The sequence below is a fragment of the Euleptes europaea genome, chromosome 1 (genome assembly GCF_029931775.1).
Source record: "Euleptes europaea isolate rEulEur1 chromosome 1, rEulEur1.hap1, whole genome shotgun sequence".
NCBI classification, from domain to species: domain Eukaryota; kingdom Metazoa; phylum Chordata; class Lepidosauria; order Squamata; family Sphaerodactylidae; genus Euleptes; species Euleptes europaea.
In genome coordinates, this window is record NC_079312.1 from 57,941,605 (window position 1) to 57,965,458 (window position 23,854).

The following is a 23,854-nucleotide window of genomic DNA, read 5'->3' on the forward strand; positions in this document are numbered from 1 at the left end:
AGGATGTTACTTGAAGGTAAAAAAAAAGTGGATATATTTTGTAAACCATCACATGCTGCTTCATCATGGTAAATTCTCTTTTTCTTATTGAATCAATGTTACATTTTGATTCCCAGCTATTCCTTTTATCAGCTGTGGTTTCTGAACAGCCTTTGGCTGATGTGTGTGTATCTCTAAAGCCTTCTTTAAGTATTTTTTCCCCAGTATTTCCCCCTAGGTGAGCATAGTTGTGCAAAGTTACCATGATAAAGCTTGTCTGACCTGTTTTATTTGTGTGTGTGTTCAATTTATTTACTCGGGCATTGTTAGGGTTGCATCTCTGCTACCTTGCAAGGATACTGCAAGGTCAAGGTGTTTGTTCTCTTTATCGTTTTTCAAGACATTTCAAAACATTTCTTTGTCTTGCCGGTCAATGTATTGCTACTTTATGATTTGAAAGTCTAGGATTGGGCCATGAGAGTAATGAATATTTACTTCTATAATCGAGCAACTAATTTGCAGTTTGGGGCCAAAGATATGCAAACCACTAAAGTTTGTGGGTGCTGTTTTCTCATTGCAACGTATCATAACATTTTGTATTTCTATATATCTAAAAGTGTATTATTTCTATTCTGTAAATTTCAAGCAAAAATTACCACCAGTAAATATAAATATTTATTATTTGGAAGGAAAAACAACAAATCACTTTAGAATTATTTCTAAATTATTTTTATTAGTTTCCCAATTGATCTTTTTAATGGGGCACATTATAGTTTCAATTCCGAGCTTATTTTAGCAAAATCATGTCATAAGCGAGGCAAATCAGAAGAGAAAAATGAATATAAAAAGGATGTATATTTTCACCCTCTTGTTCTCCAGTAGGAGTGAAAATATATGACAACATTATTTTTCAGTATTTATTATAAATGGTTTTCTGTTCTCTCTGTGTGTGGTGGGGTATGAGTGTTGTTGTTGTTGTTGTGTTGTTTTTAATTGATCCTTTAACTGCAAGGTTATGAACTAATTGTGACCTCTGCTCTCCCCTCTTAATTGCTTCTGACCTGTTCTGTTAAGTAAAAAGAAATAACCTAACAGCAGGGTAACCGGATCATTGCTGCCACACCAAGGAAACAGGCAAGCATTGGGATGCTCTTTAATCTCTCTATCCACACAGCTCTCATTTTAATTTGCAAAATTGAACCCAGATCGAGAGCAGTAAAGCCTGAATACGGTAAATATTCATGCCTCAGTGATCTAGAGTAGCTCCATTACATTTCAGAGATTGGGAGAATTACCTTTTGGATTATGTATATTCATGGGCTGATTTTTATTTGAGATATAATATTACTCACATTGGGCTACATGTCACACATTCTACCAAAACCAGCCGCCTGACAAAGCTCCAAATGTTGCTTACACATAAAAAGTTTTACTTCTCTAACCTGTAGTTTCCCTTCTTTTATTCCTTTCAAAGAGGAGTAATAAACAAAATATCCTATTAAAAGTGGGTGGTGTGTGTGTGTGTGTGGGGGGGGGGGAATCCACTGCTGTGGAAGTTCTTCTATAAACTCTTCAGCCTTGTGTTTGCTGTGATGTAGTGTTTTGTGGAGCACTTTGAAGTTGTTTGATGAAAGTGTTGTTCTAAACATAAGTGTAGAGCTTTAAAAATGGTATTCGGTTGATTTCATTGGAAGAGCAAATTTCACAGCAGTTAGTTGTTACTACCTGGTTTTCCCATGTAAGGTTGTGAGGCAATATGTAGCTTTAAAGCAGTTTTGATAACACTAGGCTTAAGTCATACTAAATACTAAACTTGTTTTCTAATATAATACATTACAGAAGAATAGGCAGTTTCTGTATATGTCCAGTAATATATTGTGATGATACATGCATGGCTCATTGGGTATTCTGGATTATTTATAAACATGTACCTGTCAGTATGTTCAGTATAGCTTCTCACATAACTGTAAATTAAAATTATTGATCACAATATTATACCATTTTATTTATACAAAGTAGTGATTATATATAAATAAATACTTGAATTAAAATAAAAGGCGATTTTTAGTCATCCAGTTTAGCTGTGTGGTCCATCAGTTATCCCACTGCTGACACTCCTGCAGACAGGCGGGGTATGATCAAAGAAGGGAAACTCCCTCATCTGTTTGATCCAAGTGGATTTATACTGACAGTCATGTAGTGATTCACTTCAGAATGTTAAAACCTTTCACCTTCCATGTTCCTCCCCAGTTGGATGCAGACAGCTGTTTCTTGGTTCATACTGAATTCCTGATGACTATTGTTTGAAATATTTCAACTTATTGAGGAGTATTCAACAGATGTTCTTTCCCCCCCCATTTTTGTCCAGGTGCAGAAGGAGACGTTTTTCTACTAATTTTTTAATTATGTTGTTATATGAATTTTTGAACTGACTCCCTTGTCATAGTACTGTTGTGGAAAGTTATAACTTAATCTTAGGATGTTTTGTGACTCTTTGTTCAAAACAGCTCTAGTCTGGTTACTGGAGAATGCAGTAAATTCTGTGATGATACATAATTGGTCAAGGGAAAAAATGATCAAAATGCTAAGATCCAGAACTGAAAAGACATTTTTCAGATCCATAGTTTATCTTTTGCATGTTTATACTATTTTTTTTTATCCTGAGAAGCTGACCCCCTAATTTGTCAAGCAGAGTGAAAATGAGGGGGGAACTCCCAGCAGTTAGGGGCTGTGGAAAATGATGATTTATTTTAAAATGTTGTCCTACTTCACCAAGGTTAAAGTGGCTAAGAACAGAATTAAAAATACTATTCAATGTAAAAGCAAGCCATTGTCAATATATCTAATTCTCAATTTTGTTGAATCTAAAGATACTTAAATCTAGAGATTGGAGCCATGAGCAGATCAGGGAGAAATTTCTACAAACCTGAAAAAGTCCCAGGTTTGCAGAAAAATCTGGGGAAAAATTATTGGGGGGGGGGTTAAGTAATACAGGTTGAGTATCCCACATCTGGATATCCCATATCCGGCCTGTCCAGAAAACCGGACTCTTCGAACCGGTGTGAAGGCAGATCTGCACTGCCTGGCCTCTCCCCACTTCTGAGAGGCCAGGCTGCATGGATCTGACTCACAGCTACGCCGTCCGGGCGTTCCAAAGTCTGGAGAGTTCGGGTGGCTGGCTGCAAATCAGATCAAACTTCGGTGGTGGGAGGGACACTATCAATCAATCTTTATTAAAAACATTGTCGAAGGCTTTCACGGTCAGAGTTCATTGGTTCTTGTAGGTTATCCGGGCTGTGTAACCGTGGTCTTGGAATTTTCTTTCCTGACGTTTCGCCAGCAACTGTGGCAGGCATCTTCAGAGTAGTAACACTGAAGGACAGTGTCTCTCAGTGTCAAGGGTGTAGGAAGAGTAATATATAGTCAGAAAGGGGTTGGGTTTGAGCTGAGTATTGTCCTGCAAAAGTATTGTCCTATAAGTATCAAGATAATGTGCTAATGAGGGTATGGTATGTTAATATGGAACCATTGTATCCTGAAGTGATCTGTTAATGTGTGTAATCCAAAGCTAATCTGTATGGCTATTGTTGAATGTTGTCTTTGTCTGGAGGTTTTTCAGGGCAGGAAGCCAAGCCTTATTCATTCTTAAACTCTCCTCTTTTCTGTTAAAGTTGTGCTGATGTTTATGAATTTCAATGGCTTCTCTGTGCAATCTGACAAAATAGTTGGTAGAATTGTCCAGTCTTTCAGTGTCTTGGAATAAGACCCTGTGTCCTGTTTGTGTCAGTCCATGTTCAGCCACTGCTAATTTCTCAGGTTGGCCAAGTCTGCAGTATCTTTCATGTTCTTTTATCCTTGTTTGTATGCTGCGTTTTGTGGTCCCGATGTAAACTTCTCCACAGCTGCAAGGTATACGATATACTCTTTACCAAGGTTCCAGTAAAAGACACAATCTCATTGATTAACCAGATTTTTCCAGAAGATATAACAGCCTTATTTCACCATTGTTTGACAACAAGTTATTTCCTATGGGATCAAGAATTTTATGAACAGATTGATGGAGTAGCTATGGGAAGTCCACTCAGTCCAGTAATAGCAAACTTTTACATGGAATATTTTGAAAAGACAGCATTAGAATCAGCACCTTACAAACCTACAGTCTGGTTCAGGTTCGTAGATGATACATTTACCATTTGGAGCCATGGTGAAGAAAAATTAATGGACTTTCTAAACCATCTTAATAATATCCATCCAAACATTCAGTTTACCATGGAAAAGGAAATTGAGGGTAAACTCCCATTTCTTGATACCCTTGTCATCCGTAAATCAAACCTTCAGTTAGGTCACAAGGTCTACCGGAAACCAACTCACACAGATCGCTACTTACACAAAAACTCCAACCACCACCCCCGACAGAAAAGAGGAATAATCAAAACATTAATGGACCGTGCAAGACGGATCTGTGAACCACAGTTTCTCAAGGAAGAAACTAATCATCTAAATCACGCACTGCTAGCAAACGGCTACTCCAAGAATGAAATCAGAAGGGCCATTAAACCAAACAAAAATCAGAAAACTCAAGAAAAACAGTCTCCCATAGGAAAGGTATTCTTGCCATTTATTAAAGGAGTCACTGATAGGATGGAGAAACTTTTGAAAAAACATAACCTACAAACAGTGTTTAAACCCACCAAGAAAATACAACAAATGCTACGATCAGCAAAAGACAAAAGAGACCCCCTCACCTCTGCAGGAGTATATCGTATACCTTGCAGCTGTGGAGAAGTTTACATCGGGACCACAAAACGCAGCATACAAACAAGGATAAAAGAACATGAAAGATACTGCAGACTGGGCCAACCTGAGAAATCAGCAGTGGCTGAACATGGACTGACACAAACAGGACACAGGGTCTTATTCCAAGACACTGAAAGACTGGACAATTCTACCAACTATTTTGTCAGATTGCACAGAGAAGCCATTGAAATTCATAAACATCAGCACAACTTTAACAGAAAAGAGGAGAGTTTAAGAATGAATAAGGCTTGGCTTCCTGCCCTGAAAAACCTCCAGACAAAGACAACATTCAACAATAGCCATACAGATTAGCTTTGGATTACACACATTAACAGATCACTTCAGGATACAATGGTTCCATATTAACATACCATACCCTCATTAGCACATTATCTTGATACTTACAGGACAATACTTTTGCAGGACAATACTCAGCTCAAACCCAACCCCTTTCTGACTATTTATTAAAAACAGTCATAGACCAGCACAGCTCCAGGAGGGATGCTAAATTGAAGGCTGGGTGTGCTCGCAGCATGCCCAGCCTGCAATTTAGCATCTCTGCTGCAGCTGAAGTTCAACTGTGGCTGGGAGGGACACTAAACTGAAGGCTGGGCACACTTGCAGAACTATGGACCACTTCTGGTCCCAAGCTGTCTGGATGTGGAATACTAAACCTGTACAATGTGTCTTTAGCTTTAAGAAGTGAATATACTTTCTGAGCAACCACAATAGTATTGCCAGTCTTCAGACCTTAGTTTCTAGCAGTAAAAGGCAGAAGGAGAGAGCAGAGCCCTTTTCTGGGCTGTTTTGGCTTTTGAGGGAGGGCTCATCAGGTCCAGGGTCAGCAGCAACCAACAAGCAACTTTCTACCACTTGCATAACTTGCAGGCCTGTCTTTTTGTACTGTGCAACAGCAATCCCATGACAGCCAGTGTGGTATGGTGGTTAGAGTTTCAGACTAGGGAGACTCAGATATGAAATCCCACTGCCATTGAAGCTCACTGGTTGACCTTGAGCCAGTCATATACCCTCAACCTCACCTATCACATTCCTTCAACGGGTCTGTGTGTTCTCACATGTGTATTTGCCTGCATGTAAAATAGTGTTTCCTCTTCTTGCCACCACCCCAAGATATAAATCCCAGCCTCTCAGTAACCAGCACTTTGGGGTATGTGAGGAAGGCTGCCTCTGAGCAAGTCCAAAGGACAGAGCTTTCAGTTACCTTAGCTCCCCCATTGGTGCATGTTATTAGCATGTATGGGTGGGATATCAGACACAGTCTGCTCTCTTAAACAGCCTAACCTACCTTGTTGTGAAGATAAAATGGAGGAGAAGAGAATGATGTAACTGCTTTGAGCCCACATGGGCTACAAATAAAGTAAATTAATAAATATAGCTGAAGATGAGGAGCAGACAAAAGGCAGGCGAGTGGCTGGTGAGTGGGAAGGAGAGAAGGAAGCAAGGAAAGCATATGGGGGTTGCCAGAAGGAGGGAATCAGGAATAATGTGGGGAGGGAGGATACAGGGAAAGTGTGGTGTCCCCCCTCGCAAGTCTTTGAGGGTTCCCCGACATGCAGCTCCCCTGTCCACCATCACCATATTGGTGATACTCCTCGCCATGAAATAAGATGTAGTTAAGGGTGTCATCTTGCACTTCACTGTATTAAACTAGGATGGGATATTGTTATAACTGTATGCTTTAAATTTATTGATTTTTTTGTTATGCTGTAAGGTGGCCATGAGGCCGGCCTGCCAGAAAAGGGTGGGGTATAAATTGAATTGAATAAATCAGTAAATAAACTGGGCCTGGCAGCTGGCACCATACAACCGGGGCTGGCCCTGTGCTGCCAACCACTGTGCAACTTGACAGTAGTTTTCCTGTGTGAAGGCTGCCGGGGGAGGGAAGGAAGGAAAGCTGAAGATGGGGGAACAGATAAAGGTAAGTTGGCTGAGAAATGGGAAGGAAAGAAGGCAGCAGGAAAAGGGAAGAGCCTATGGGGTTTTTTTTAGGAAAGAGGAAATAATGGGGGACAGGAAGCCTTTGGGGGGTGGTCCCCCACTTGTGCCAATAATATAATCATCAATCACATCCCTTGCCATTAATAATAATTATTTCTGGTTTGGAAACGGGAATGCAGAATACTAACAGATTCGTAATAGTAGGATCTGAGAGTGTCTCAAGAAGGAGAATGCTAAGCCCTACCTCCTCGGGTTAGCTGTCTATGTAAATATAATTTGGGGATTAGGTTAGGTCCATCAATGGCTTCTAACCATGGTGAATAAAGGGAACCTCCATATTCAGAGGTAGTTAACTTTCAGATACTGTTTGGGTGAAAGGTGTTTTAAATGAAATTAATAGGAGGCAACATTGGGGGAGCCCTCATACTCTGTGCAACTTTGTGAAACAGGATGTTGGACTAGATGGACCCCTGCTCTGATCCAGGAGGGCTTTTCTTATGTGTAACAATCCTGAATGAACGACCTTTAAAACAATGCTAAATACTCCTGATTGTAGATGCAATTCAGAGATGCAGTCGATATGACTGTTGGAGTTATTTGATGATTTTTAGTTGGTTACCACTTCCTTCTCATTCTCTGTTTTAAGTGCAGCTATATTTTAAAAACGTGTTTGTATGTTTAGTGGAGAGATGTCTAAACAAACAGAAAGACAGAGAGCACACACAAGGGATGGCACACTTCCATAAAAGGTGGTCATATCAGTGTGTTCCCCCCATTTGAGTGTCTAGTGATAAGGGTTGCTTCAGGGGAACCTATTCAAATAACTCCCAAAGATGCAACAGTATGTGTGTGCAAGCTCCTCCAGATCATATCCAAGGTAAAGAGTTCCTTGGGATCTACTTTCCAGAAGAAGGTTTATTTATTTATTAATATGTGTATATCCCCCTTTCCTCTTGGTTCAAGGAGGTTTCCAGTTGACCCATGTAATAGTGATGATGATAACTGGGCTGTGAGCCAGTGTGGTGTAGTGGTTAAGAGCAGTGGTTTGGAGTGGTGGACTCTGATTCTCCACTCCTCCAAATGAGCCGCGGAGGATAATCTGGTGAACCGGATTGGTTTCCCCACTCCTACACATGGAGCCAGCTGGGTGATCTTGGGCTAGTCACAGTTCTATTAAGAGCTCTCTCAGCCCCGCCCACCTCACAGGGTGTCTGTTGTGGGGAAGGGAAGGTGATTGTAAACCGGTTTGAGTCTCCCTTAAGTGGTAGAGAAAGTTGGCATATAAAAACCAACTCTTCTTCTTCTTACCACTTACCACTTCCTCCTCATTATCTGTTTTAAGTGCAGCTATATTTTAAAAACGTGTTAGTATGTTTAGTGGAGGGAGGTCTAAACAAACAGAAAAGACAGAGAGCACACACAAGGGATGGCACCTACCTCACAGGGTGTCTGTTGTGGGGAAGGGAAGGTGATTGTAAACCGGTTTGAGTCTCTCTTAAGTGGTAGAGAAAGTCGGCATATAAAAAACAACTCTTCGTCTTCTTTGAAAATAGTCGGTATAAAATGAACACAGAACAGGAAGAATCTCAACTTTGTTCCCAGAAATCTAGAGTCTTTCTATTATACAGGTGTTTGTTTTGCTGTCAAGTCACGTCTGACTTATGGTGACCCCTTGTGGGGTTTTCAAGGTGAGATGTTCAGAGGTGGTTTGCTGTTGCCTGTTTCTGTGTCATGACCCTGGTATTCCTTGGAGGTCTCCCATCCAAATACTTGCCAGGGTTGACCCTGCTTAGCTTCTGAGATCTGACAAGATCAAGAATAGCATGGGCTATTCAGGTTAGGGCTGTTATACATTAAGAAACATTATATCAACTGTAATATTTATTGATTAGAGAGTCTTCAATTTGAAACATGTTGTACTCTTGTAGACTGTATCACCTTCCCAAATTTGGTAGAGTGAGATTTTGGAGACAGAAAAAGTGAGAGTCACAAGTTGAAAAGCTTGCTGTTAAATATAGTCTAGGTCAGTTAAAGGCCAAACCTGATATGAGCTGGGAGTTCTATGTTTGGAGATCATATTGATATTTAAGTTAATTCTCAGGAGTGCAGGGGCCTGATATAGATTGGGTCCATGATTTGTGGGGAGAGGGGACTTAACCCTCCCATTCTACTCAATTTTTCTCACCTGAAACAACCATCCAGATACAGAATTCACAATGTCTATTTGGTTTGGCCCTAAATGGCAAGAGATTAGTACTGTCTATTAATAGCATATGTTATCACTTTTTATATTTCATAGTGATGAGAGCTATAGATGCTCCTAAGAAATTATCAAATATGCTTAGGAAATGCATAGGGAGGGAAGCCCCACTTGCCCATATGTATGAGAGTTCTTTCCATTAGGTATCTTAATGAAATGATTTAAAATACATCCAGGTAAAATATACAAGGTTAACTTTCAGGTCATGTGTTTTTAACGTTGCTCTGTTCCGTACACCCTTTGCATTTACACACTGTCCCTGCTTATCTTTTTATTAAATTGATTTTATTGTTTTTATATTGTTGAGAGAGATAAATTTTCTAAATTAAAATAAATGTGATGGAACAAAGCAAAAAAGGGGGTATATACACACCCAAGCATCTGGAATGCCTTGACCATTGCATATAACAGGCATATGCTTTTTGTTGCTTCTGTGCTCAAGTAATTTGTGATGTGTTTTCCTAGGATCCCTCTGAATAGTGGATATGTTCAATCTTGGGATGTAACGTCCCACTGAGATGTATGGCACACTTGATACATCTCTCAGAGTTAATGGCCTATGCTGTCTGCAGAGCCAAAAAGATAATACCATACCAATAATTCTCTTGTCACATTTGCAATCTTTTATTCATGACTACCAGAGCAGAAGCTTATTTTGAAACAGAAGGTCAAATTTTTACCGAATTTTGTTTCTGGCTTTCTAGAACTCTAGTGCAAGTGCTGATGTATTTAAGAGCTGGCATTAAATATATCACAACACTACAGCATTAATGCTATCCAGCAATGCAAGATCAAATAAGTGATCTGAATGATTTTTTCCTTTGCTTGGTTAATAGGCATTGGTATTCTCCATGAATCATGTTTGTTGAATAAACACTATGTCAAGAATGTAGGTGCTTGTGTGGAAGATTTTAGTGTGTAGCTTGCTCTTCATTGTTTTACTCCTTTGTAATCTCTGTTGGTAAAAAGATGATCTGTAGTTTAAGTGGCTTGTCTCTTGTTGGCAGGAAAACAAGATTCTACCTTTGCATGTGGTTTTCTTCTCCACCACTGGATTATTCTGGCCCGAGAATGTAGTGTACTTTTGCACTGAAATAAATGGGAATCATTTTAACAGAAGAGCATTGTATCCTATAGTAATGCTTAGGTTATGGTAACCAAGCCTGTTCTCGCTCAGAGGGAGAAGGGCATCTTCATTATGGGTGTTTCCTTTTCCTCTTATCTCGGGAGGCAGGAACCAAATATTTAAATTTTTCTGACCTCTGAGGGTAAACGCCCTGTAGCAGCTCTCTGCTACAGAAATAATAGAGAAACCTTAACCTTACTTATTAGACCTAAAAATATTCTTATTTTAACAAACCTAAACTTAACCTAACTAATCTACTACTCAATTCTATTTACTGTCTTAATTTTCTGCCTATTCTCCTCAGAAGGGTCTTTTCCCGCCAAAAAAAAAAAAAAAATGGCGGATCGGCATCAGGACAGCTATATAGCGCCTGCCAATTTAGACCCTAGCCTGCTAGTGGCCTTACCACTACAATTAGATGAACCCTCGGACAGTCACTCTGGTGACCTGAGGACCAAAACTCAAAAGGGAAAGGCAAAAGCGGCAAGAACGGCGCAGGCAAGTACAAACGGCTTGGCTCGACCGCTAACAAGTGCGCCAAATGCCTGCTGCAAAACGCACGCTGCTCTGCCGCGCCTGAAAGACGCGACTGCCAGATCGCAACAGAAAGCGGCCGGGAGAAAACAGCGGCGGTAGCCGCTCCTCCCACACAGCATGAACGGGGGAAATGAAGGAGGCTGGCGGCTCGCCTTTTTGCCTCGCCCGCCGTGCTCCGTCCTTAGGCGGCTCGCCTATTGTTATTCAAGGATGGGAAGCAGCCAGGAGAACACAGCGGCTATAGCCACTTCTCCCACACTGCACAAACGGGGAAAATGAAGGAGGCTGGCGGCTCGCCTTTTTGCCTCGCAATGCTCCGTCCTCAGGCGGCTCGCCTATTATTATTCAAGGACGGGAAGCATCAACGGAGACATCGACTGCCGGTAAGGTGACTTCGCCCCCCCCCTCATAGATGCAGCCTGTTTTACTCCTGTAAGAGCAGAGCTCTCCGCCCTGATTAAAAACGCCTTCTCAGATGGCTTAAGGGCAGTACAACCTCCTTATCCTGCCCCATCCATACAGGGATCGTAGGGATCACACCCTCCAGCACCACAAACAGTAATCTGATTGCTAAAAGGGCAGAATATCAGCCAAAGCAGGGGAACGGCTGTGGCTCAGCGGCAGAGCGTCGGATTGGCATGCAGAGGGCCAATTCTGGTAGTAGGTGATGTGGAAGACCTCTGCCTGAGATCCTGGTGAGCCGATCACCAGTCCAAGTAGTACCAAGAGAGTACGTGCTGGCCAGCCTAAGCAGCGCTGAAAGCTAATTCACGGTCACAAAATTGCCAATTGGTACCCAGACTGTCTATAGTATTTAACGCAGAAGATTTCCTTCTGCATTGGCATAAAAACCTAGCTACTCTTGATCTCTCAGAGGACTCAGAGTGGGAGAAAAGACTCCAGATAGGTTTGTGCCAGCGCTTGATTATTTCTAACTCTGTTGAAAGCAGAGCGGGAGAAACCAATGGCACCCATACAATGCTCCACAGCCTCTAGGAAGCCTTTATATTTGGTTTATCGGTGCTTCTAAAATTCTAAAAGTGCCTTCAGTAGAATCACCTGTCACTGCCTTCACTCCTTCAACCTTGTTACATGGCCTTGCCATGATTAGGGACCCTACAGATAGGAAGGCAGAGTTAGCAGGCATAAATGCTCAGAGGCCTTGGCACTCACTATCAAGCGCTTCTATCACATCTGCCCTAGTATACAGAGCGGCAATAATTTGGACTAGGAAGTTATATCAACTTTTTCCACAGGAAGAAAGAAACGCCTTTACAGGAGTACCCATGTTTTTTGAGAGTGGTATTCTTTCTAACTGATTCGAACTTCGATACCATGCCATATGCAGCTAGGACACTAGCCGCAGCATCAGATGCCAGAAGGGCATCCATGTTTTTTTGAGAGTGGTATCCTTCCAGCTGATTCTACCTTAGATACCATGTCATCCATGTTTTCGAGAGTGGTATTCTTTCTAGCTGATTCCTCCTTAGATAACATGTCATATGCAGCTAGAACACTAGCCACAGCCTCAGCTGCCAGAAAGGCTCTCTGGGTACGCCCCTGGCAAGCGGAGTATATAGATCAAAATTGGTTATTATGGGCTTCCTGTATCAGGGAAAGAACTTGCTTGGAGACAATTTGGTCCCCATATCAGTGGAGACCAAAGACAAGTTTCTACGCAAGGAATCCAAGGGATCACTCCCTCTATGTCCTTTCGTGCATACCACATACTTCAAAGATACAGACCTGATCAACCTAGAAACCACCGGAACCAGAATCGCAGCTCCTTTAGTAAAGGAGGACGATTCAATAAATCTCCAAAATCCTCCACCTTCCAGGGCAATAAAGGGGATAAACCCGACCGCCCAACCAAACAGTGACGCCAGCCACCAGTCAGTGGAAGGCAGGCTCAGCCTATTACACCGTCAGTGGTCACCTCCCAACCAGGCCTCTGGGTCACAAACATTATCTCACAAGGCTATCAGATAGTTTTTCTTACACTCCTTCACATCGACTAGTAATATCTCCAACATTCCCCCCCCCAAAAAAAGTCCATAGAACTTCAGAGGCCTCTTAGACATCAAGGCGATGGAGCCAGTCTCACCATTAGAGCATACATTGGGAGTCTATTCAGTATTCTTTACTGTTCCCAACAAAGGCGGCGGATGGAAAGCCATCCTAGACCTCAAGTTTCTGAACAGATTATCCCATTAAAGCGCTTCAGGATGGAGACACTAAAGTCAGTCACACAGGTCCTCAGGGAAAAGCATTTTCTTACATTCTAATACACCCGGCACATTGTTATTTCCTTCGGTTCCCGTACAAGGGTCACCTCTTCCAATTCAGGGCCTTACGATTCGGGTTATCATCGCCCCTCCTCCTCGGGTCATAATCAACTTCAGAAAGACCCACTTAGTTCCATCCCAACGATTGAGAGAGATGGGGGATGGACATAGACACACTGACAAACTCCTTATACCTTCCAGTGGACAAAAATCCACAACATTTCATCTCTAGCAAAGAAAGCGATTAATTCCCGGTCGCCTTCTCTAATGTCCCTGACCAAACTGAAGGGTCACATGTCTGCATGCATTCCCGCAGTTCAAGGGGCACGCTTACAAGCAAGACCTCTTCAATGGTTCTTAAGGCCGTACCAAAGAGACATACCAAGGAAGAGGTGACAGAAATCTCATCCTGACCGAGGAAGTCAGATCAAGACTAGTATGATGGTTTCAGTCTCAGAATTCAGAATTTGACGAAAGGAAGTTGGTGTCTCCGTCCAACACCAATTCAAATCTTCACGGACGCGTGTCTATCAGGTTGGGAAGCCACACTCAAGGGACAATGGCTCAAGCAACATTGGACCATCAAGAACAGAATCTTCACATCAGTGCCCTAGAAATCAGGACGATCCTCAGAAGCGACTACATTTTTCCTTGGGCCGAGTCCAACCTCTCATCAAAATCAGCGGAACATATTCAGGGCACAGTCAACATACAAGCAGACTGGCTCAGCAGACAGGACATCAGCGAGGCAGAATGGTCTCTACATCCAGAGGTCTTTCAACTTATTACTCAGAGATTCGGCACGCCACAGATTCATCTGTTTGCATCCAGCATCATCCACCAGCTGCCAAGGTACTATTCCATGTACCGTCAACAGGGGGCGGAACAAATGGACCTCTTAATGTCACCAGGGCCACACGACCTATTGTACGGGTTTCCCCCCTCCCTCCAAGGGTATTGAGAAAGGTACGACTTCAAAAAGCATCAGTCAGATTCATAGCTCCATATTGGCTGCGACGACCGTGGTTCCCATCTATAATTCAGATGTCCATACAGAACCATTGGAGACTTCCAGACAGACAAGATCTCCCTCTACAAGACCCAATATGCCATCCCAATCCAGGGTGGTACAAACTGACCACATGGGCACTGAAAGGAGATGACTTATAGCCCTAGGTTATAGCCCGGTGGCCGTCACTACCATATTGACAACAAGGAAGCCATCAGGAGGGACAGAGCTTAGGGCTAGCTACCTGCACTCTACAAAGGCAACTGGCATCTATAGCTACCATAGTACCCAAGGTATCTGGATACCGCTTAACCAAACACCATCACATAAAAGCCTTTTTAAGGGGCGTCAGTTATTTAGCTCCTCCTGTTAGACACAGGTTCACAACTAGAGCCTGCACACAGCTTTGACAGCACTCACACAACTACCATTCGAACCAATCACTGAGATAGGACAAAATGTAGCTGCAAGTTTCACAGGGAGCAGGACATAGTGCTTACATCTTCTGCACTAACCCCAAGAATCCTAAGGAGAAGGCCTGGCACTAGCTAGACCTAAGAAGGGCACTACCTGTTTACATTTATCTTACTAAAATTATTAGGAACTCTGACTCCTTATTCGTTCATATCTCACCACCTGACAAGGGCAAGAATATGTCCAAGGCATCCATTAGTAGGACCATCACTTTATACATAACACAGGCTTATAGAATAAGTAACCTACCTGCTCCTGCGGGCGTTACTACCCACTTGGGAAGAAGTGCGGCTACTTCAGCAGCCTTCGACTGCCATGCTTTATGGAAGAGATATGTAAGGCCGCAACTTGGTCCTCGGTGTCCACATTTGTGAGACACTACAAATTAGATCTATACTTGTCAGCAGATGCCGCCTTAGGCAGACGAGTACGACAAAGTATACTTCAGGACGTCTAACCCTCCCAAGGGCGGGGGACAGCTCTTGTATGTTCCATAATGAAGATGCCCTTCTCCCTCTGAGCGAGAAAGAGCCTTGGCTACTTACTGTGAAGGCTTCTTCTGCTCAGAGGGACGAAGGGCATCTTGCCCGCCCAGACGTCAGTAAAATATAAATAAAACAAATAAAATAAAATTACAGGTAATCATGGTTACATTTAACTTCCAGTTGACATTCAATTCAAGTTAAACGCTGTTTGTTGGTTCATGACTTATAGTTATCCTAAAGGATCATCGTTAATGTTTATTAGGAACTTATTTCTTGTATAGAATTATAACTAACATGTTTCTTCAGTCTATCTTAAATATATAAGGCTCGGAAAGTCTTTAACTGATCACAAGGGGGCGTTTACCCTCAGAGGTCAGAAAAATTTAAATATTTGGTTCCTGCCTCCCGAGATAAGAGGAAAAGGAAACACCCATAATGAAGATGCCCTTCGTCCCTCTGAGCAGAAGAAGCCTTCACGGTAAGTAGCCAAGGCTCTTTTTACACTTTTTGATTACAAGGATGTTTTTCACTGTATGTGTTATAATTTTTTTTCTATTTTCCATTTTATTATAATTTCTTAGTGTTCTGTATTTACTGTGGTTCTACCTATTATTGGAAGAGCTATGTTGCTTTATCTCTTGTATCAGTAAGGTGCAGTCACATCTCTGGAGGTAGGAGGATTTTTGGATTCTTATCTGAAAAGCTAAGAGCTTTGGCATATGGAGAAGCGATAACTTAATGAAAGTTGGATAAATAAAGGAAAAGAAGCTTCATTGTATCAGGGGGGAAAGCCATTAGTGGAATTTTTGTTTGCTGTTTTCTATTAGTTAAACTGCTTTGAAAATCTTAGTGGTCTTTTCCTTTGGTCTTCAAATAACAGGTTCTTATATTGAACACATTTGTTTATCTTAAGGGCCTGAACAGTTTAGGTGCTTTTAATTTATCTCTCCTTTTGCATTTTTTTTCAGTCTGTATATGAACACATGGATTTCCCCAGTGCTTCTCCTCCTCCTCCTAACCCTTTTCACATAATTCCTAGAAGCATTAATGAGATCATTCAGATAAAAATATTGAACATTCTTTCCTCGTTTATTTTTAGGCATTACAAGATGCCACCCCTTTCTTAAACATGAAACTGCTCTCTAAAGTAGAGTTTGTGATGTCTGAAAATGTTTATTTCTTGATGAATCTAATGTTGCTTACTGATTGGTCTCAATGAACTTGAAGCTGCTGCTTGATTGGTGTTGGGCAGATTCACTTTGTTGACAGTGACTGCCCAAAATTGATGTGTCATGTTTATTTTTTTGGGGGGGGGGGGCTTTGTTTGGCATGAAACTGGGAATTCAGAACACTGAGAGTGTTAGAAGTATGCTTTTAAAAGTATACTGCGTTACTTATTACTTATCCAAACTGAATACAAGTGAAATTACAAAGGTATCAGCAGTGGACATGTTGATGTGGTTTTCTGAGAGCTGCTGCATTATAATGATTTGTGTTGGACGTTCACTGGGAAACCTAGGTTAAAATCCAAACCTTAGCCGTGACATTCACTTGATGTTGTCTTTCATCCAAAATATGTTATAAAGTTATAGTAAGAATAAAATGGGGCATAGTGAAGACCATGAATGCTTCCTTGAGTTCTGTATAGGAATAGTGGTATATAAATGTAATTAAAAATAATATTTCAGTATTACAAATACATCTAAGTCTTTTCTCCATAAACCTCTTGAACTCAAGAAGACAGTAAAAATGTATTTCTATTTAAAGAACAATTCTCAGGATACGTATATTGATGTGATACCTGCCAGTCTACTCTGTTATAACTTAGCTGTGAATTTTCTGTTTTTTACCATCACTTTAACTGTCGTATCTCAGCCGCTCCACTTTTTTTTTCTGATACAGTGCTGAATTCACTTTTTATGAAGATATTTGCTGGTCATGGACCGTAATAAATACCTTTGACGTTGAAAGTGTTAAAATTTTTTAAAAGAATTCTCAAAACCATTCTTCTAGATGCTTTTCTGCTCTTCAGTTGAAATGCAATGTTATTTTAGTTGTTAACACTGGATTGGATTGTGTGGCTTCATTGTGGTGTCAATAATACTTTGCTGTGGTGCAAGGAGACTCCCCTGATAGAAAGGACTCCTCCAAAGCCTCTTGTGACAGGCAAGGCTTCTGGCACAGGAATGAAGCACCGCCACTAAGCCATTCATGTCTCCAGTGTGGAAGTGTATAGTTTTAGTTTTTGTCTACAATGTCATGAGGACTCAGAGTGGGTTACGTCTGTGTTTTGAGATGGGCTTTTTTCATCAACACAATTCAGATGTGTGAGGAAGAGAATCGAAGAAGCATAACATAGCAGTGCTAGTGGAGAGGAGGTTAAGCTTTACTCCGTGCTTCTCTTTTTGGGGCTTGTTTGTTTATTTACTATATTTATAGTCTGCCTTTCTCCCCAAGAGTCAAAGTGAATAACTAAGTGTACTTTGAAAAATTCCATATGAAGAATCATCTAGCAGTGTAGTTTGATAGCAACAATATGAGGAGATGTATAATGAGGACTAGGATTACTGAACTCTGAATGAGCATGATCCAGAGCGTGGATATGAAGAAAAATGGTATTACATCATAAGAAAACAGTGAAGTGAACAGGGTAATAAACGCCGTAAACTGATAATATGTTGTATATAGTGCTTGTTAGGTTTGTATGGGTAGTGGTAACTTTCATTTATATTCTTGATTTTCTTCTCACATCCAGTAAGTTCAGAGTACAAAGAATTGACAGTCAGTTCAAACACATTGTTTCAAGTGAATTACTTGAATCATAAAAGGTCTTTTGAAATGTTTGAAGTAAGGTTTTTTGTTTCAGTGTGTTGTACTACTCTATTCCAAAGTATGATTGCCGTTGATTTCAACAAATGAAACACCTTTGTATGGCTTGTAAGGTGACCACCAGTACCTCCAAACGTCTCTTGCCATGAAAACCCTATGGGGTCACCATGTCAGCCTGTGACTTGATGGCACACACACACACACACAAACATAATAGGTGGTGGAGCAAACTCTTTCAAATATAAACAAGAGACTGAATTTTAATTCATCATATATATATTTAGGTCTATTATCTGTCTAGGGTAACACAGCTGATAATCTGCAAGCTTTTGGAGAATGGAAGAAGTATTGTGTAAAATAATTACTGCTGTATTGTATGAAACAGTGCATAGGTTCCACAGTCTGAAATGATACAAGTTCTTGTAAAATATTAAGATGCTACAGATCTCTCCGTATTGGTTAGAATAGTGAGAGAAATTGGCAAGCACACATAGCTAATGAATAAGCTTGAAAAAAATCTTCTCAAAGGATAAATTGAAGAACAAAAAGAAAAACTATACAGTATGAACCCATATTAAACTAAACTGGCTTGGTCTAATGAAGCAGAACCAATTCTGATCTTTTGAAAAGCTTATTTTATTCTTTTCTTCCAGCTTGAGAACTTTGTGAAGTGAAATAACGGATACAATTCTAAGCTTATTAGTGTCAAACTCCAGGTTTTTTAAAACTGTTTACATTTTCTCATATAATATGGATGACAGTAAATAGACTATATCCATGAACAGTGGGCATAGCTTTGAGCACAACCAAACCATTATGGTAAAGTCTTATTGGTAGCAAATTTGTCAGAATTAGAGCTTACTTTTTGTAAATGTTAAAGTAGCAGAATTGACAGACGAGAACTAAGAGAATAGGAGGATGGAGGTACATAGGATGACAGGGAGCCAGATGGTCAAACAAATATGAACACGCTTTAGTATGTCATATGTTTTCCTGTTGATTGGGAGAAAAATTATTTAAACAAATCTGTTTAAGAAAACTAAACGTGCTCTATGTACTGTTTTAATGCATTAATAGCTATTGCTATGTGTAGATATTACGCACCCTGCAGTATTTTGAGACATCCTTACATTTATCAGGATCTCTTTGTGAAAGGCAGTCCTTACCCATCAGAATAAGTGATAGGCCAGCCTAACTCAAGAGACTGTGGCAAATGCATATGAGACATAATAAGAAAAAGAAGGGCAACACTAAAGTAATTTTTGTTATTCCAAGGTTGCTATAGCGTACCTTAAAGTGCAATCCTGTGGATAGTTACTCCAGTCTAGGCACATTTAAATCAGTGGTCTTAGGGTGGGCTGACTCTGCAATAAATAGCACTATTAGTTGTACTTCTAAAGGATAGTCAACTAATGTGTTAATGCAGATAAGAAGATCCACTGATTCTTTACAGGTACTGCCAGATATATTAAATCCAAACGAGTAATTTCTTGTAGTAATTTTCTAGTGCAAAGGTTCACAACAACTGAAAAGAAATCCTGGGAGAAGACAATCATTTAGACAAGAGGGTAGGTTTTCTCAAGTCATTATATTTGTGAATCTCTATGGAAGAGCAGTATGTTGATGTCTAAGGATTGCATTAGTTGAATTAATAACATGAATGTGACTAATTTTCTTACATTTCCTCCCCATAAATAGGTGACAAAGAAAGTCAAGTCCATGCAGATGTTCCATACTCCAGTGACATATGCCATGCAAGGTGACAGGGTAGGCATCTGTGTCACCCAGTTTGATCCAAAGCTTTTGGAACGTGGTCTCATCTGTACACCTGAATCTCTCCAAACAATTCATGCTGCTATCATCTCTTTAAGCAAAATCTCATATTTCCGAGGCGCTCTTCAGACCAAGGCGAAGTTTCACATCACAGTTGGTCATGAAACTGTTATGGGGAGAGTAATGTTCTTCAGCCCAGCTCCTGATGACTTCAGCAAAGAACCCCTGGAGAATGATTTTGATTTTGGAAAAGAATATCTTTATCAAGAGGAGTATCTTTCCAAAGACTCCAAATCTTCAGAGGAAAACAAGGAGAATGACCAAACAGGGGAAAGACAGCTCCCAAAACAACAGTGGGCCTTACTGGAGTTTGAAAAACCAGTTACTTGTCCTAAGTTGTGTCTTGTGATTGGTTCAAAGCTGGATACAGATATTCATGCAAACACTTGCAGATTGGCATTTCATGGGGTACTCCTGGAAGGGATGGAAGACAAAAATTACATGGAAACGTGTCTTCCAAAGCTGAAAGTTTACAAGCTGAAACATAAGGATGGACAAGTGGAACGGGTAAGTTCATCCCATAAAGCTGCTGGACTGTAAAAAAGAAAAGAAAAAGCTTTAATTAGACAAAAGGAAGCTATGAGGGAAACCTAAGAGAGGAAGGATTTAAGCAGTTAAACCAACATTAGGAAGGGGACAAATCATATAAATCTGGAACCCAAAACTCTGGTAATAGGGAAAATGAAATTGGAAATAAGAGGACAGTGAGAATGTCTTAGTTGAAGTCTGAAGGTATTTCAAATAGCATCTCAAATAGGATTTAAAATAGGAAATGTTTCGTTCAGGAAATTCATCTTGAAGACTGGTATGCAGAATAGTAGAGGAAACACTGCTGCCAACATTTTTTCTGTTTGCTGGAAACTTCCTTCTGTAGAGTTTGGTATCTGAAGGCATCATGGGAATATACAGCTCTTCCATTCTGTATGGTTCATGATATTAGAAGAAGAAAAAGAGTTGGTTTTTATATGCCAACTTTCTCTACCACTTAAGGAAGAATCAAACTGGTTTACAACCACCTTCCCTTCCCCTCCCCACAACAGACACCCTGTGAGGTAGGTGGGGCTGAGAGAGCTCTAAGAGAGCTGTGAGTAGCCAAGGTCACCCAGCTGGCAAATGTGTAGGAGTGGGGAAACCAACCTGGTTCACCAGATTAGCATCCGCCGCTCATCTGGAGGAGTGGGGAATCAAACCTGGTTCTTCAGATTAGAGCCCACTACTCTTAATCACTACACCGTGCTGGCTCTCATTAGGTTGTACTTAGTTTGTGTCTGATCTTAAATAGACCTTTTGGAGATAATTACAAATTAACAAATGGATGACAAAACTACTCAGTACTTAAAAAAATATCCAGACTAATAGAAGTACTGATTCAGATGGACCTACCCTGATGCTGATGGATGTCTGGAGATTAGAATAATGAATTTACAGTGTCTATTCCTGGCATTAATGGAAGAAAACTGCATTTTCTTTGTCTAGGGAGGAAGTCAGTGGCTACCATCCCCCTCTCAGTATATGAGAAACACTAAATGATATGGCAATTTATATTTTACTTCTATGAGGGATCAATATTCCCTTTAGAAAATTCTTCTGAGGGGGTAATTTAATAATTTCTGTGATCAGTGAGAATGAAGAGGGCAATGATTGCAGCAAGAATTTTCAGTTTGCCAGTTTCATTGCAGAGTTCAGTGACAAAATTTGGCCAATTAATATGAGAGGTCCAAATTTTTCAGTTTTACTGCTAAAATTTCATACAAATCCCTCTCTTTTACACCTTGGAAAAAACATTGTGTCGGGCAATCATTCATGGATGGTTGGTTGTTATTCCAGTTAGTTTTCATTCAAACCATTGTCTCTCATTGCCTCCTGCAAAGTGCCTGGTTCTCTGCTGGTTTTGCTGGCTGTTAGAGTGGCTGTTAGAGACATGGTGGTGCTCACCGAACAATGAAGATGGTTTTGTTTTGTATGCTCAGCTGCTTTCTCTGGTCATATTAGCCAGAAATAACAGCTCTAGTAGTTACATTAGGTAGTAGTAGGGGGTTAGCATAGAGTCTTTGCAACTTTCAGTACCCTCAGCCACCTCTTCACCTGGTACTATAGCAGTCATCTTTTATCAACATTTCCAGCACCTCACAAAAATTTAGAGTCTGACGTTATTGGATGTCTTCATTTGTCCTGTGTAGGAACACATGAATATCAAGAACACTTTTGAGAACATTTTGCGAATATTTTGAGAACACTTCATTTCCATTAAGTAAAAAACTCTAATATAGCTCTGCACATTGCAGAGGGAACCCTATGTGACTCTTACAGACATTCGATGCTCTCAGTGAAGCTGGTGTAGCGTAATGACTAAGGCCTGTTTTACATGATACAATTTACCAAAGGGAATTTACAAAAGGAATTTAACAAAACAATTCTGTGATGATTTGATATGATTTTTTAACCTTTCTGAATGCTTATTATATTCTTGGGGACAAAGGTTTTAGTATGTATTGACCATTTAGTTCTAATTCTGAACTGTCTGAAAGAATGGAGACTAGGCACCTCAGAAAAAATCAGTATTTTTCAGATCTGGATATGATGGAGCTGAAAAACATTGGTGTTCTTGGTTATTTGGGTTCCAAATACCTGTTTAGTGTTTGGATCCAGATTTTTTGGGGGATTCTGATATTATTTGGCTCCATTATTTCCCAATGGCACCAAAATTGCAGGGGAGCTGGTGGTCCTTTGTCCTCCCCCCTCCCTCCCTCCTGTTGCCTGGGAAAGCTGAAAAGTGGTGGGGGGACTGCCTTGGAGAGCTTTAAACTGCCAGCTACCAGGGAGCCCTCAGGTAGAGTTGGCTCCCAAGAGCTCCAGGCTGCCTGAGCGGGGAGGAGGTACCTCAGGATGACAACAAATGGCAGCACTGACTGACAGAAACCTAGCAAAGGTCAGAGATACCCAGCTGGCTGACTGGAGAGGTGGGAGTGGGGCACGTATGCCTGAAGACACAGGGGTATAGTGGCTGAGAGCCAGTGTGGTGTAGTGGTTAAGAGCAGTGGTTTGGAGCGGTGGAGTCTGATCTGGGGAACCGGGATTGATTCCCCGCTCCTCCACATGAGCGGCGGAGGCTAATCTGGTGAACTGGGTTTCCCCACTCCTACACGTGAAGCCAGCTGGGTGAATTGGGCTAGTCTCAGCTCTCAGAGCTCTCTCACCTACCTCACAGGGTGTCTGTTGTGGGGAGGGGAAGGGAAGGTGATTGTAAGCCGGTTTGAGTCTCCCTTAAGTGGTAGAAAAAGTTGGCATATAAAAACCAACTCTTCTTCTTCTGAGAGGGGCGGAGCTTGTCTTCTTGGCAATGCCGTTTAATTGATCAGGTTAATCAGGTGTTGAATAGCAAAGCTTATTACTGTATATAAGATTTTATTTGTACGTATTATGTATAAAAATAATAGGATGCAACCACAACTAGTGCCAAATAGATTTGTATTTCGCATTCCACTGGCATCTGTATTAAGAGCAGTACGCCTAGCCCTTATATTTGTTTCCTACTCCTTTCTTGTTCAGTTCAGAATTAATATAAAACTATAGTTTATTTTAACTGTTTGTGAAACTAGGATCCAGTTTGCAGATTGTTCAAATCCTGGGTTGCCTTGACAAATGCTTGCTTCATTGTCCTCTTAACCCTAATTCCCTTGCAGAGACCCCGCTGGTATCTCTGTTAGCACTGCGATAGAGTGCAGCACCGTGGGAACAAGCCAGGATTAAACCAGGATGCCCCATGTTCCTACATCATACAAAACCATAGTTAAGACCGGCTTTTGGTAATAAACCAGCTTCAAACCATGGTTTCAGATCTTGCTTTGACTAAGCTGATAGAGAATTTAGTCTGAGTGCGACTCCAGACAACCAAATTACACTTGCTGATGACAGTTTAAGTCCCTTAAACATGAAACTGTCCCCCAAACAGAGATGGTGGTGGTCTGTTGGGTGGATCGAGGGCTGCTGAACCCTCTTGGTGCTTGCTTCCAGCAGCCCTAATTTTTTTGTTGTTATGAGACTGGAACAGCTCCATTTTTAAACACACAGAACTGCCACCTTCATGTCTGGTGAAGGTAAAAGCCTTCTGCAATGAATTCAAACAGTGAAAGGTGAACTTTGAATATATATTGTGAATTCTTGCATGCCTGTGTTTTGAAATGTTTTACACAATCAAGATTAGATTCTGAAATGTTGTTGCTATACCTCTGTTGGGAGACCTTTGTAAATTATTAACGTACCTGTAGAAAAAGGGGGAAA

The 23,854-nt window shown here is 40.9% G+C and overlaps 1 protein-coding gene across 1 annotated transcript in view; it reads left to right on the plus strand.

The window, feature by feature from the left end:
- Positions 1 to 23,854, plus strand: part of EEFSEC (eukaryotic elongation factor, selenocysteine-tRNA specific) — a 210,495-nt gene that overhangs the window by 121,161 nt on the left and 65,480 nt on the right. The window contains exon 5 of the mRNA XM_056846950.1: positions 19,439 to 20,080. Coding sequence (XP_056702928.1) covers positions 19,439 to 20,080 — 642 coding nt within the window. The remainder of the gene's footprint in view (positions 1 to 19,438; positions 20,081 to 23,854) is intronic.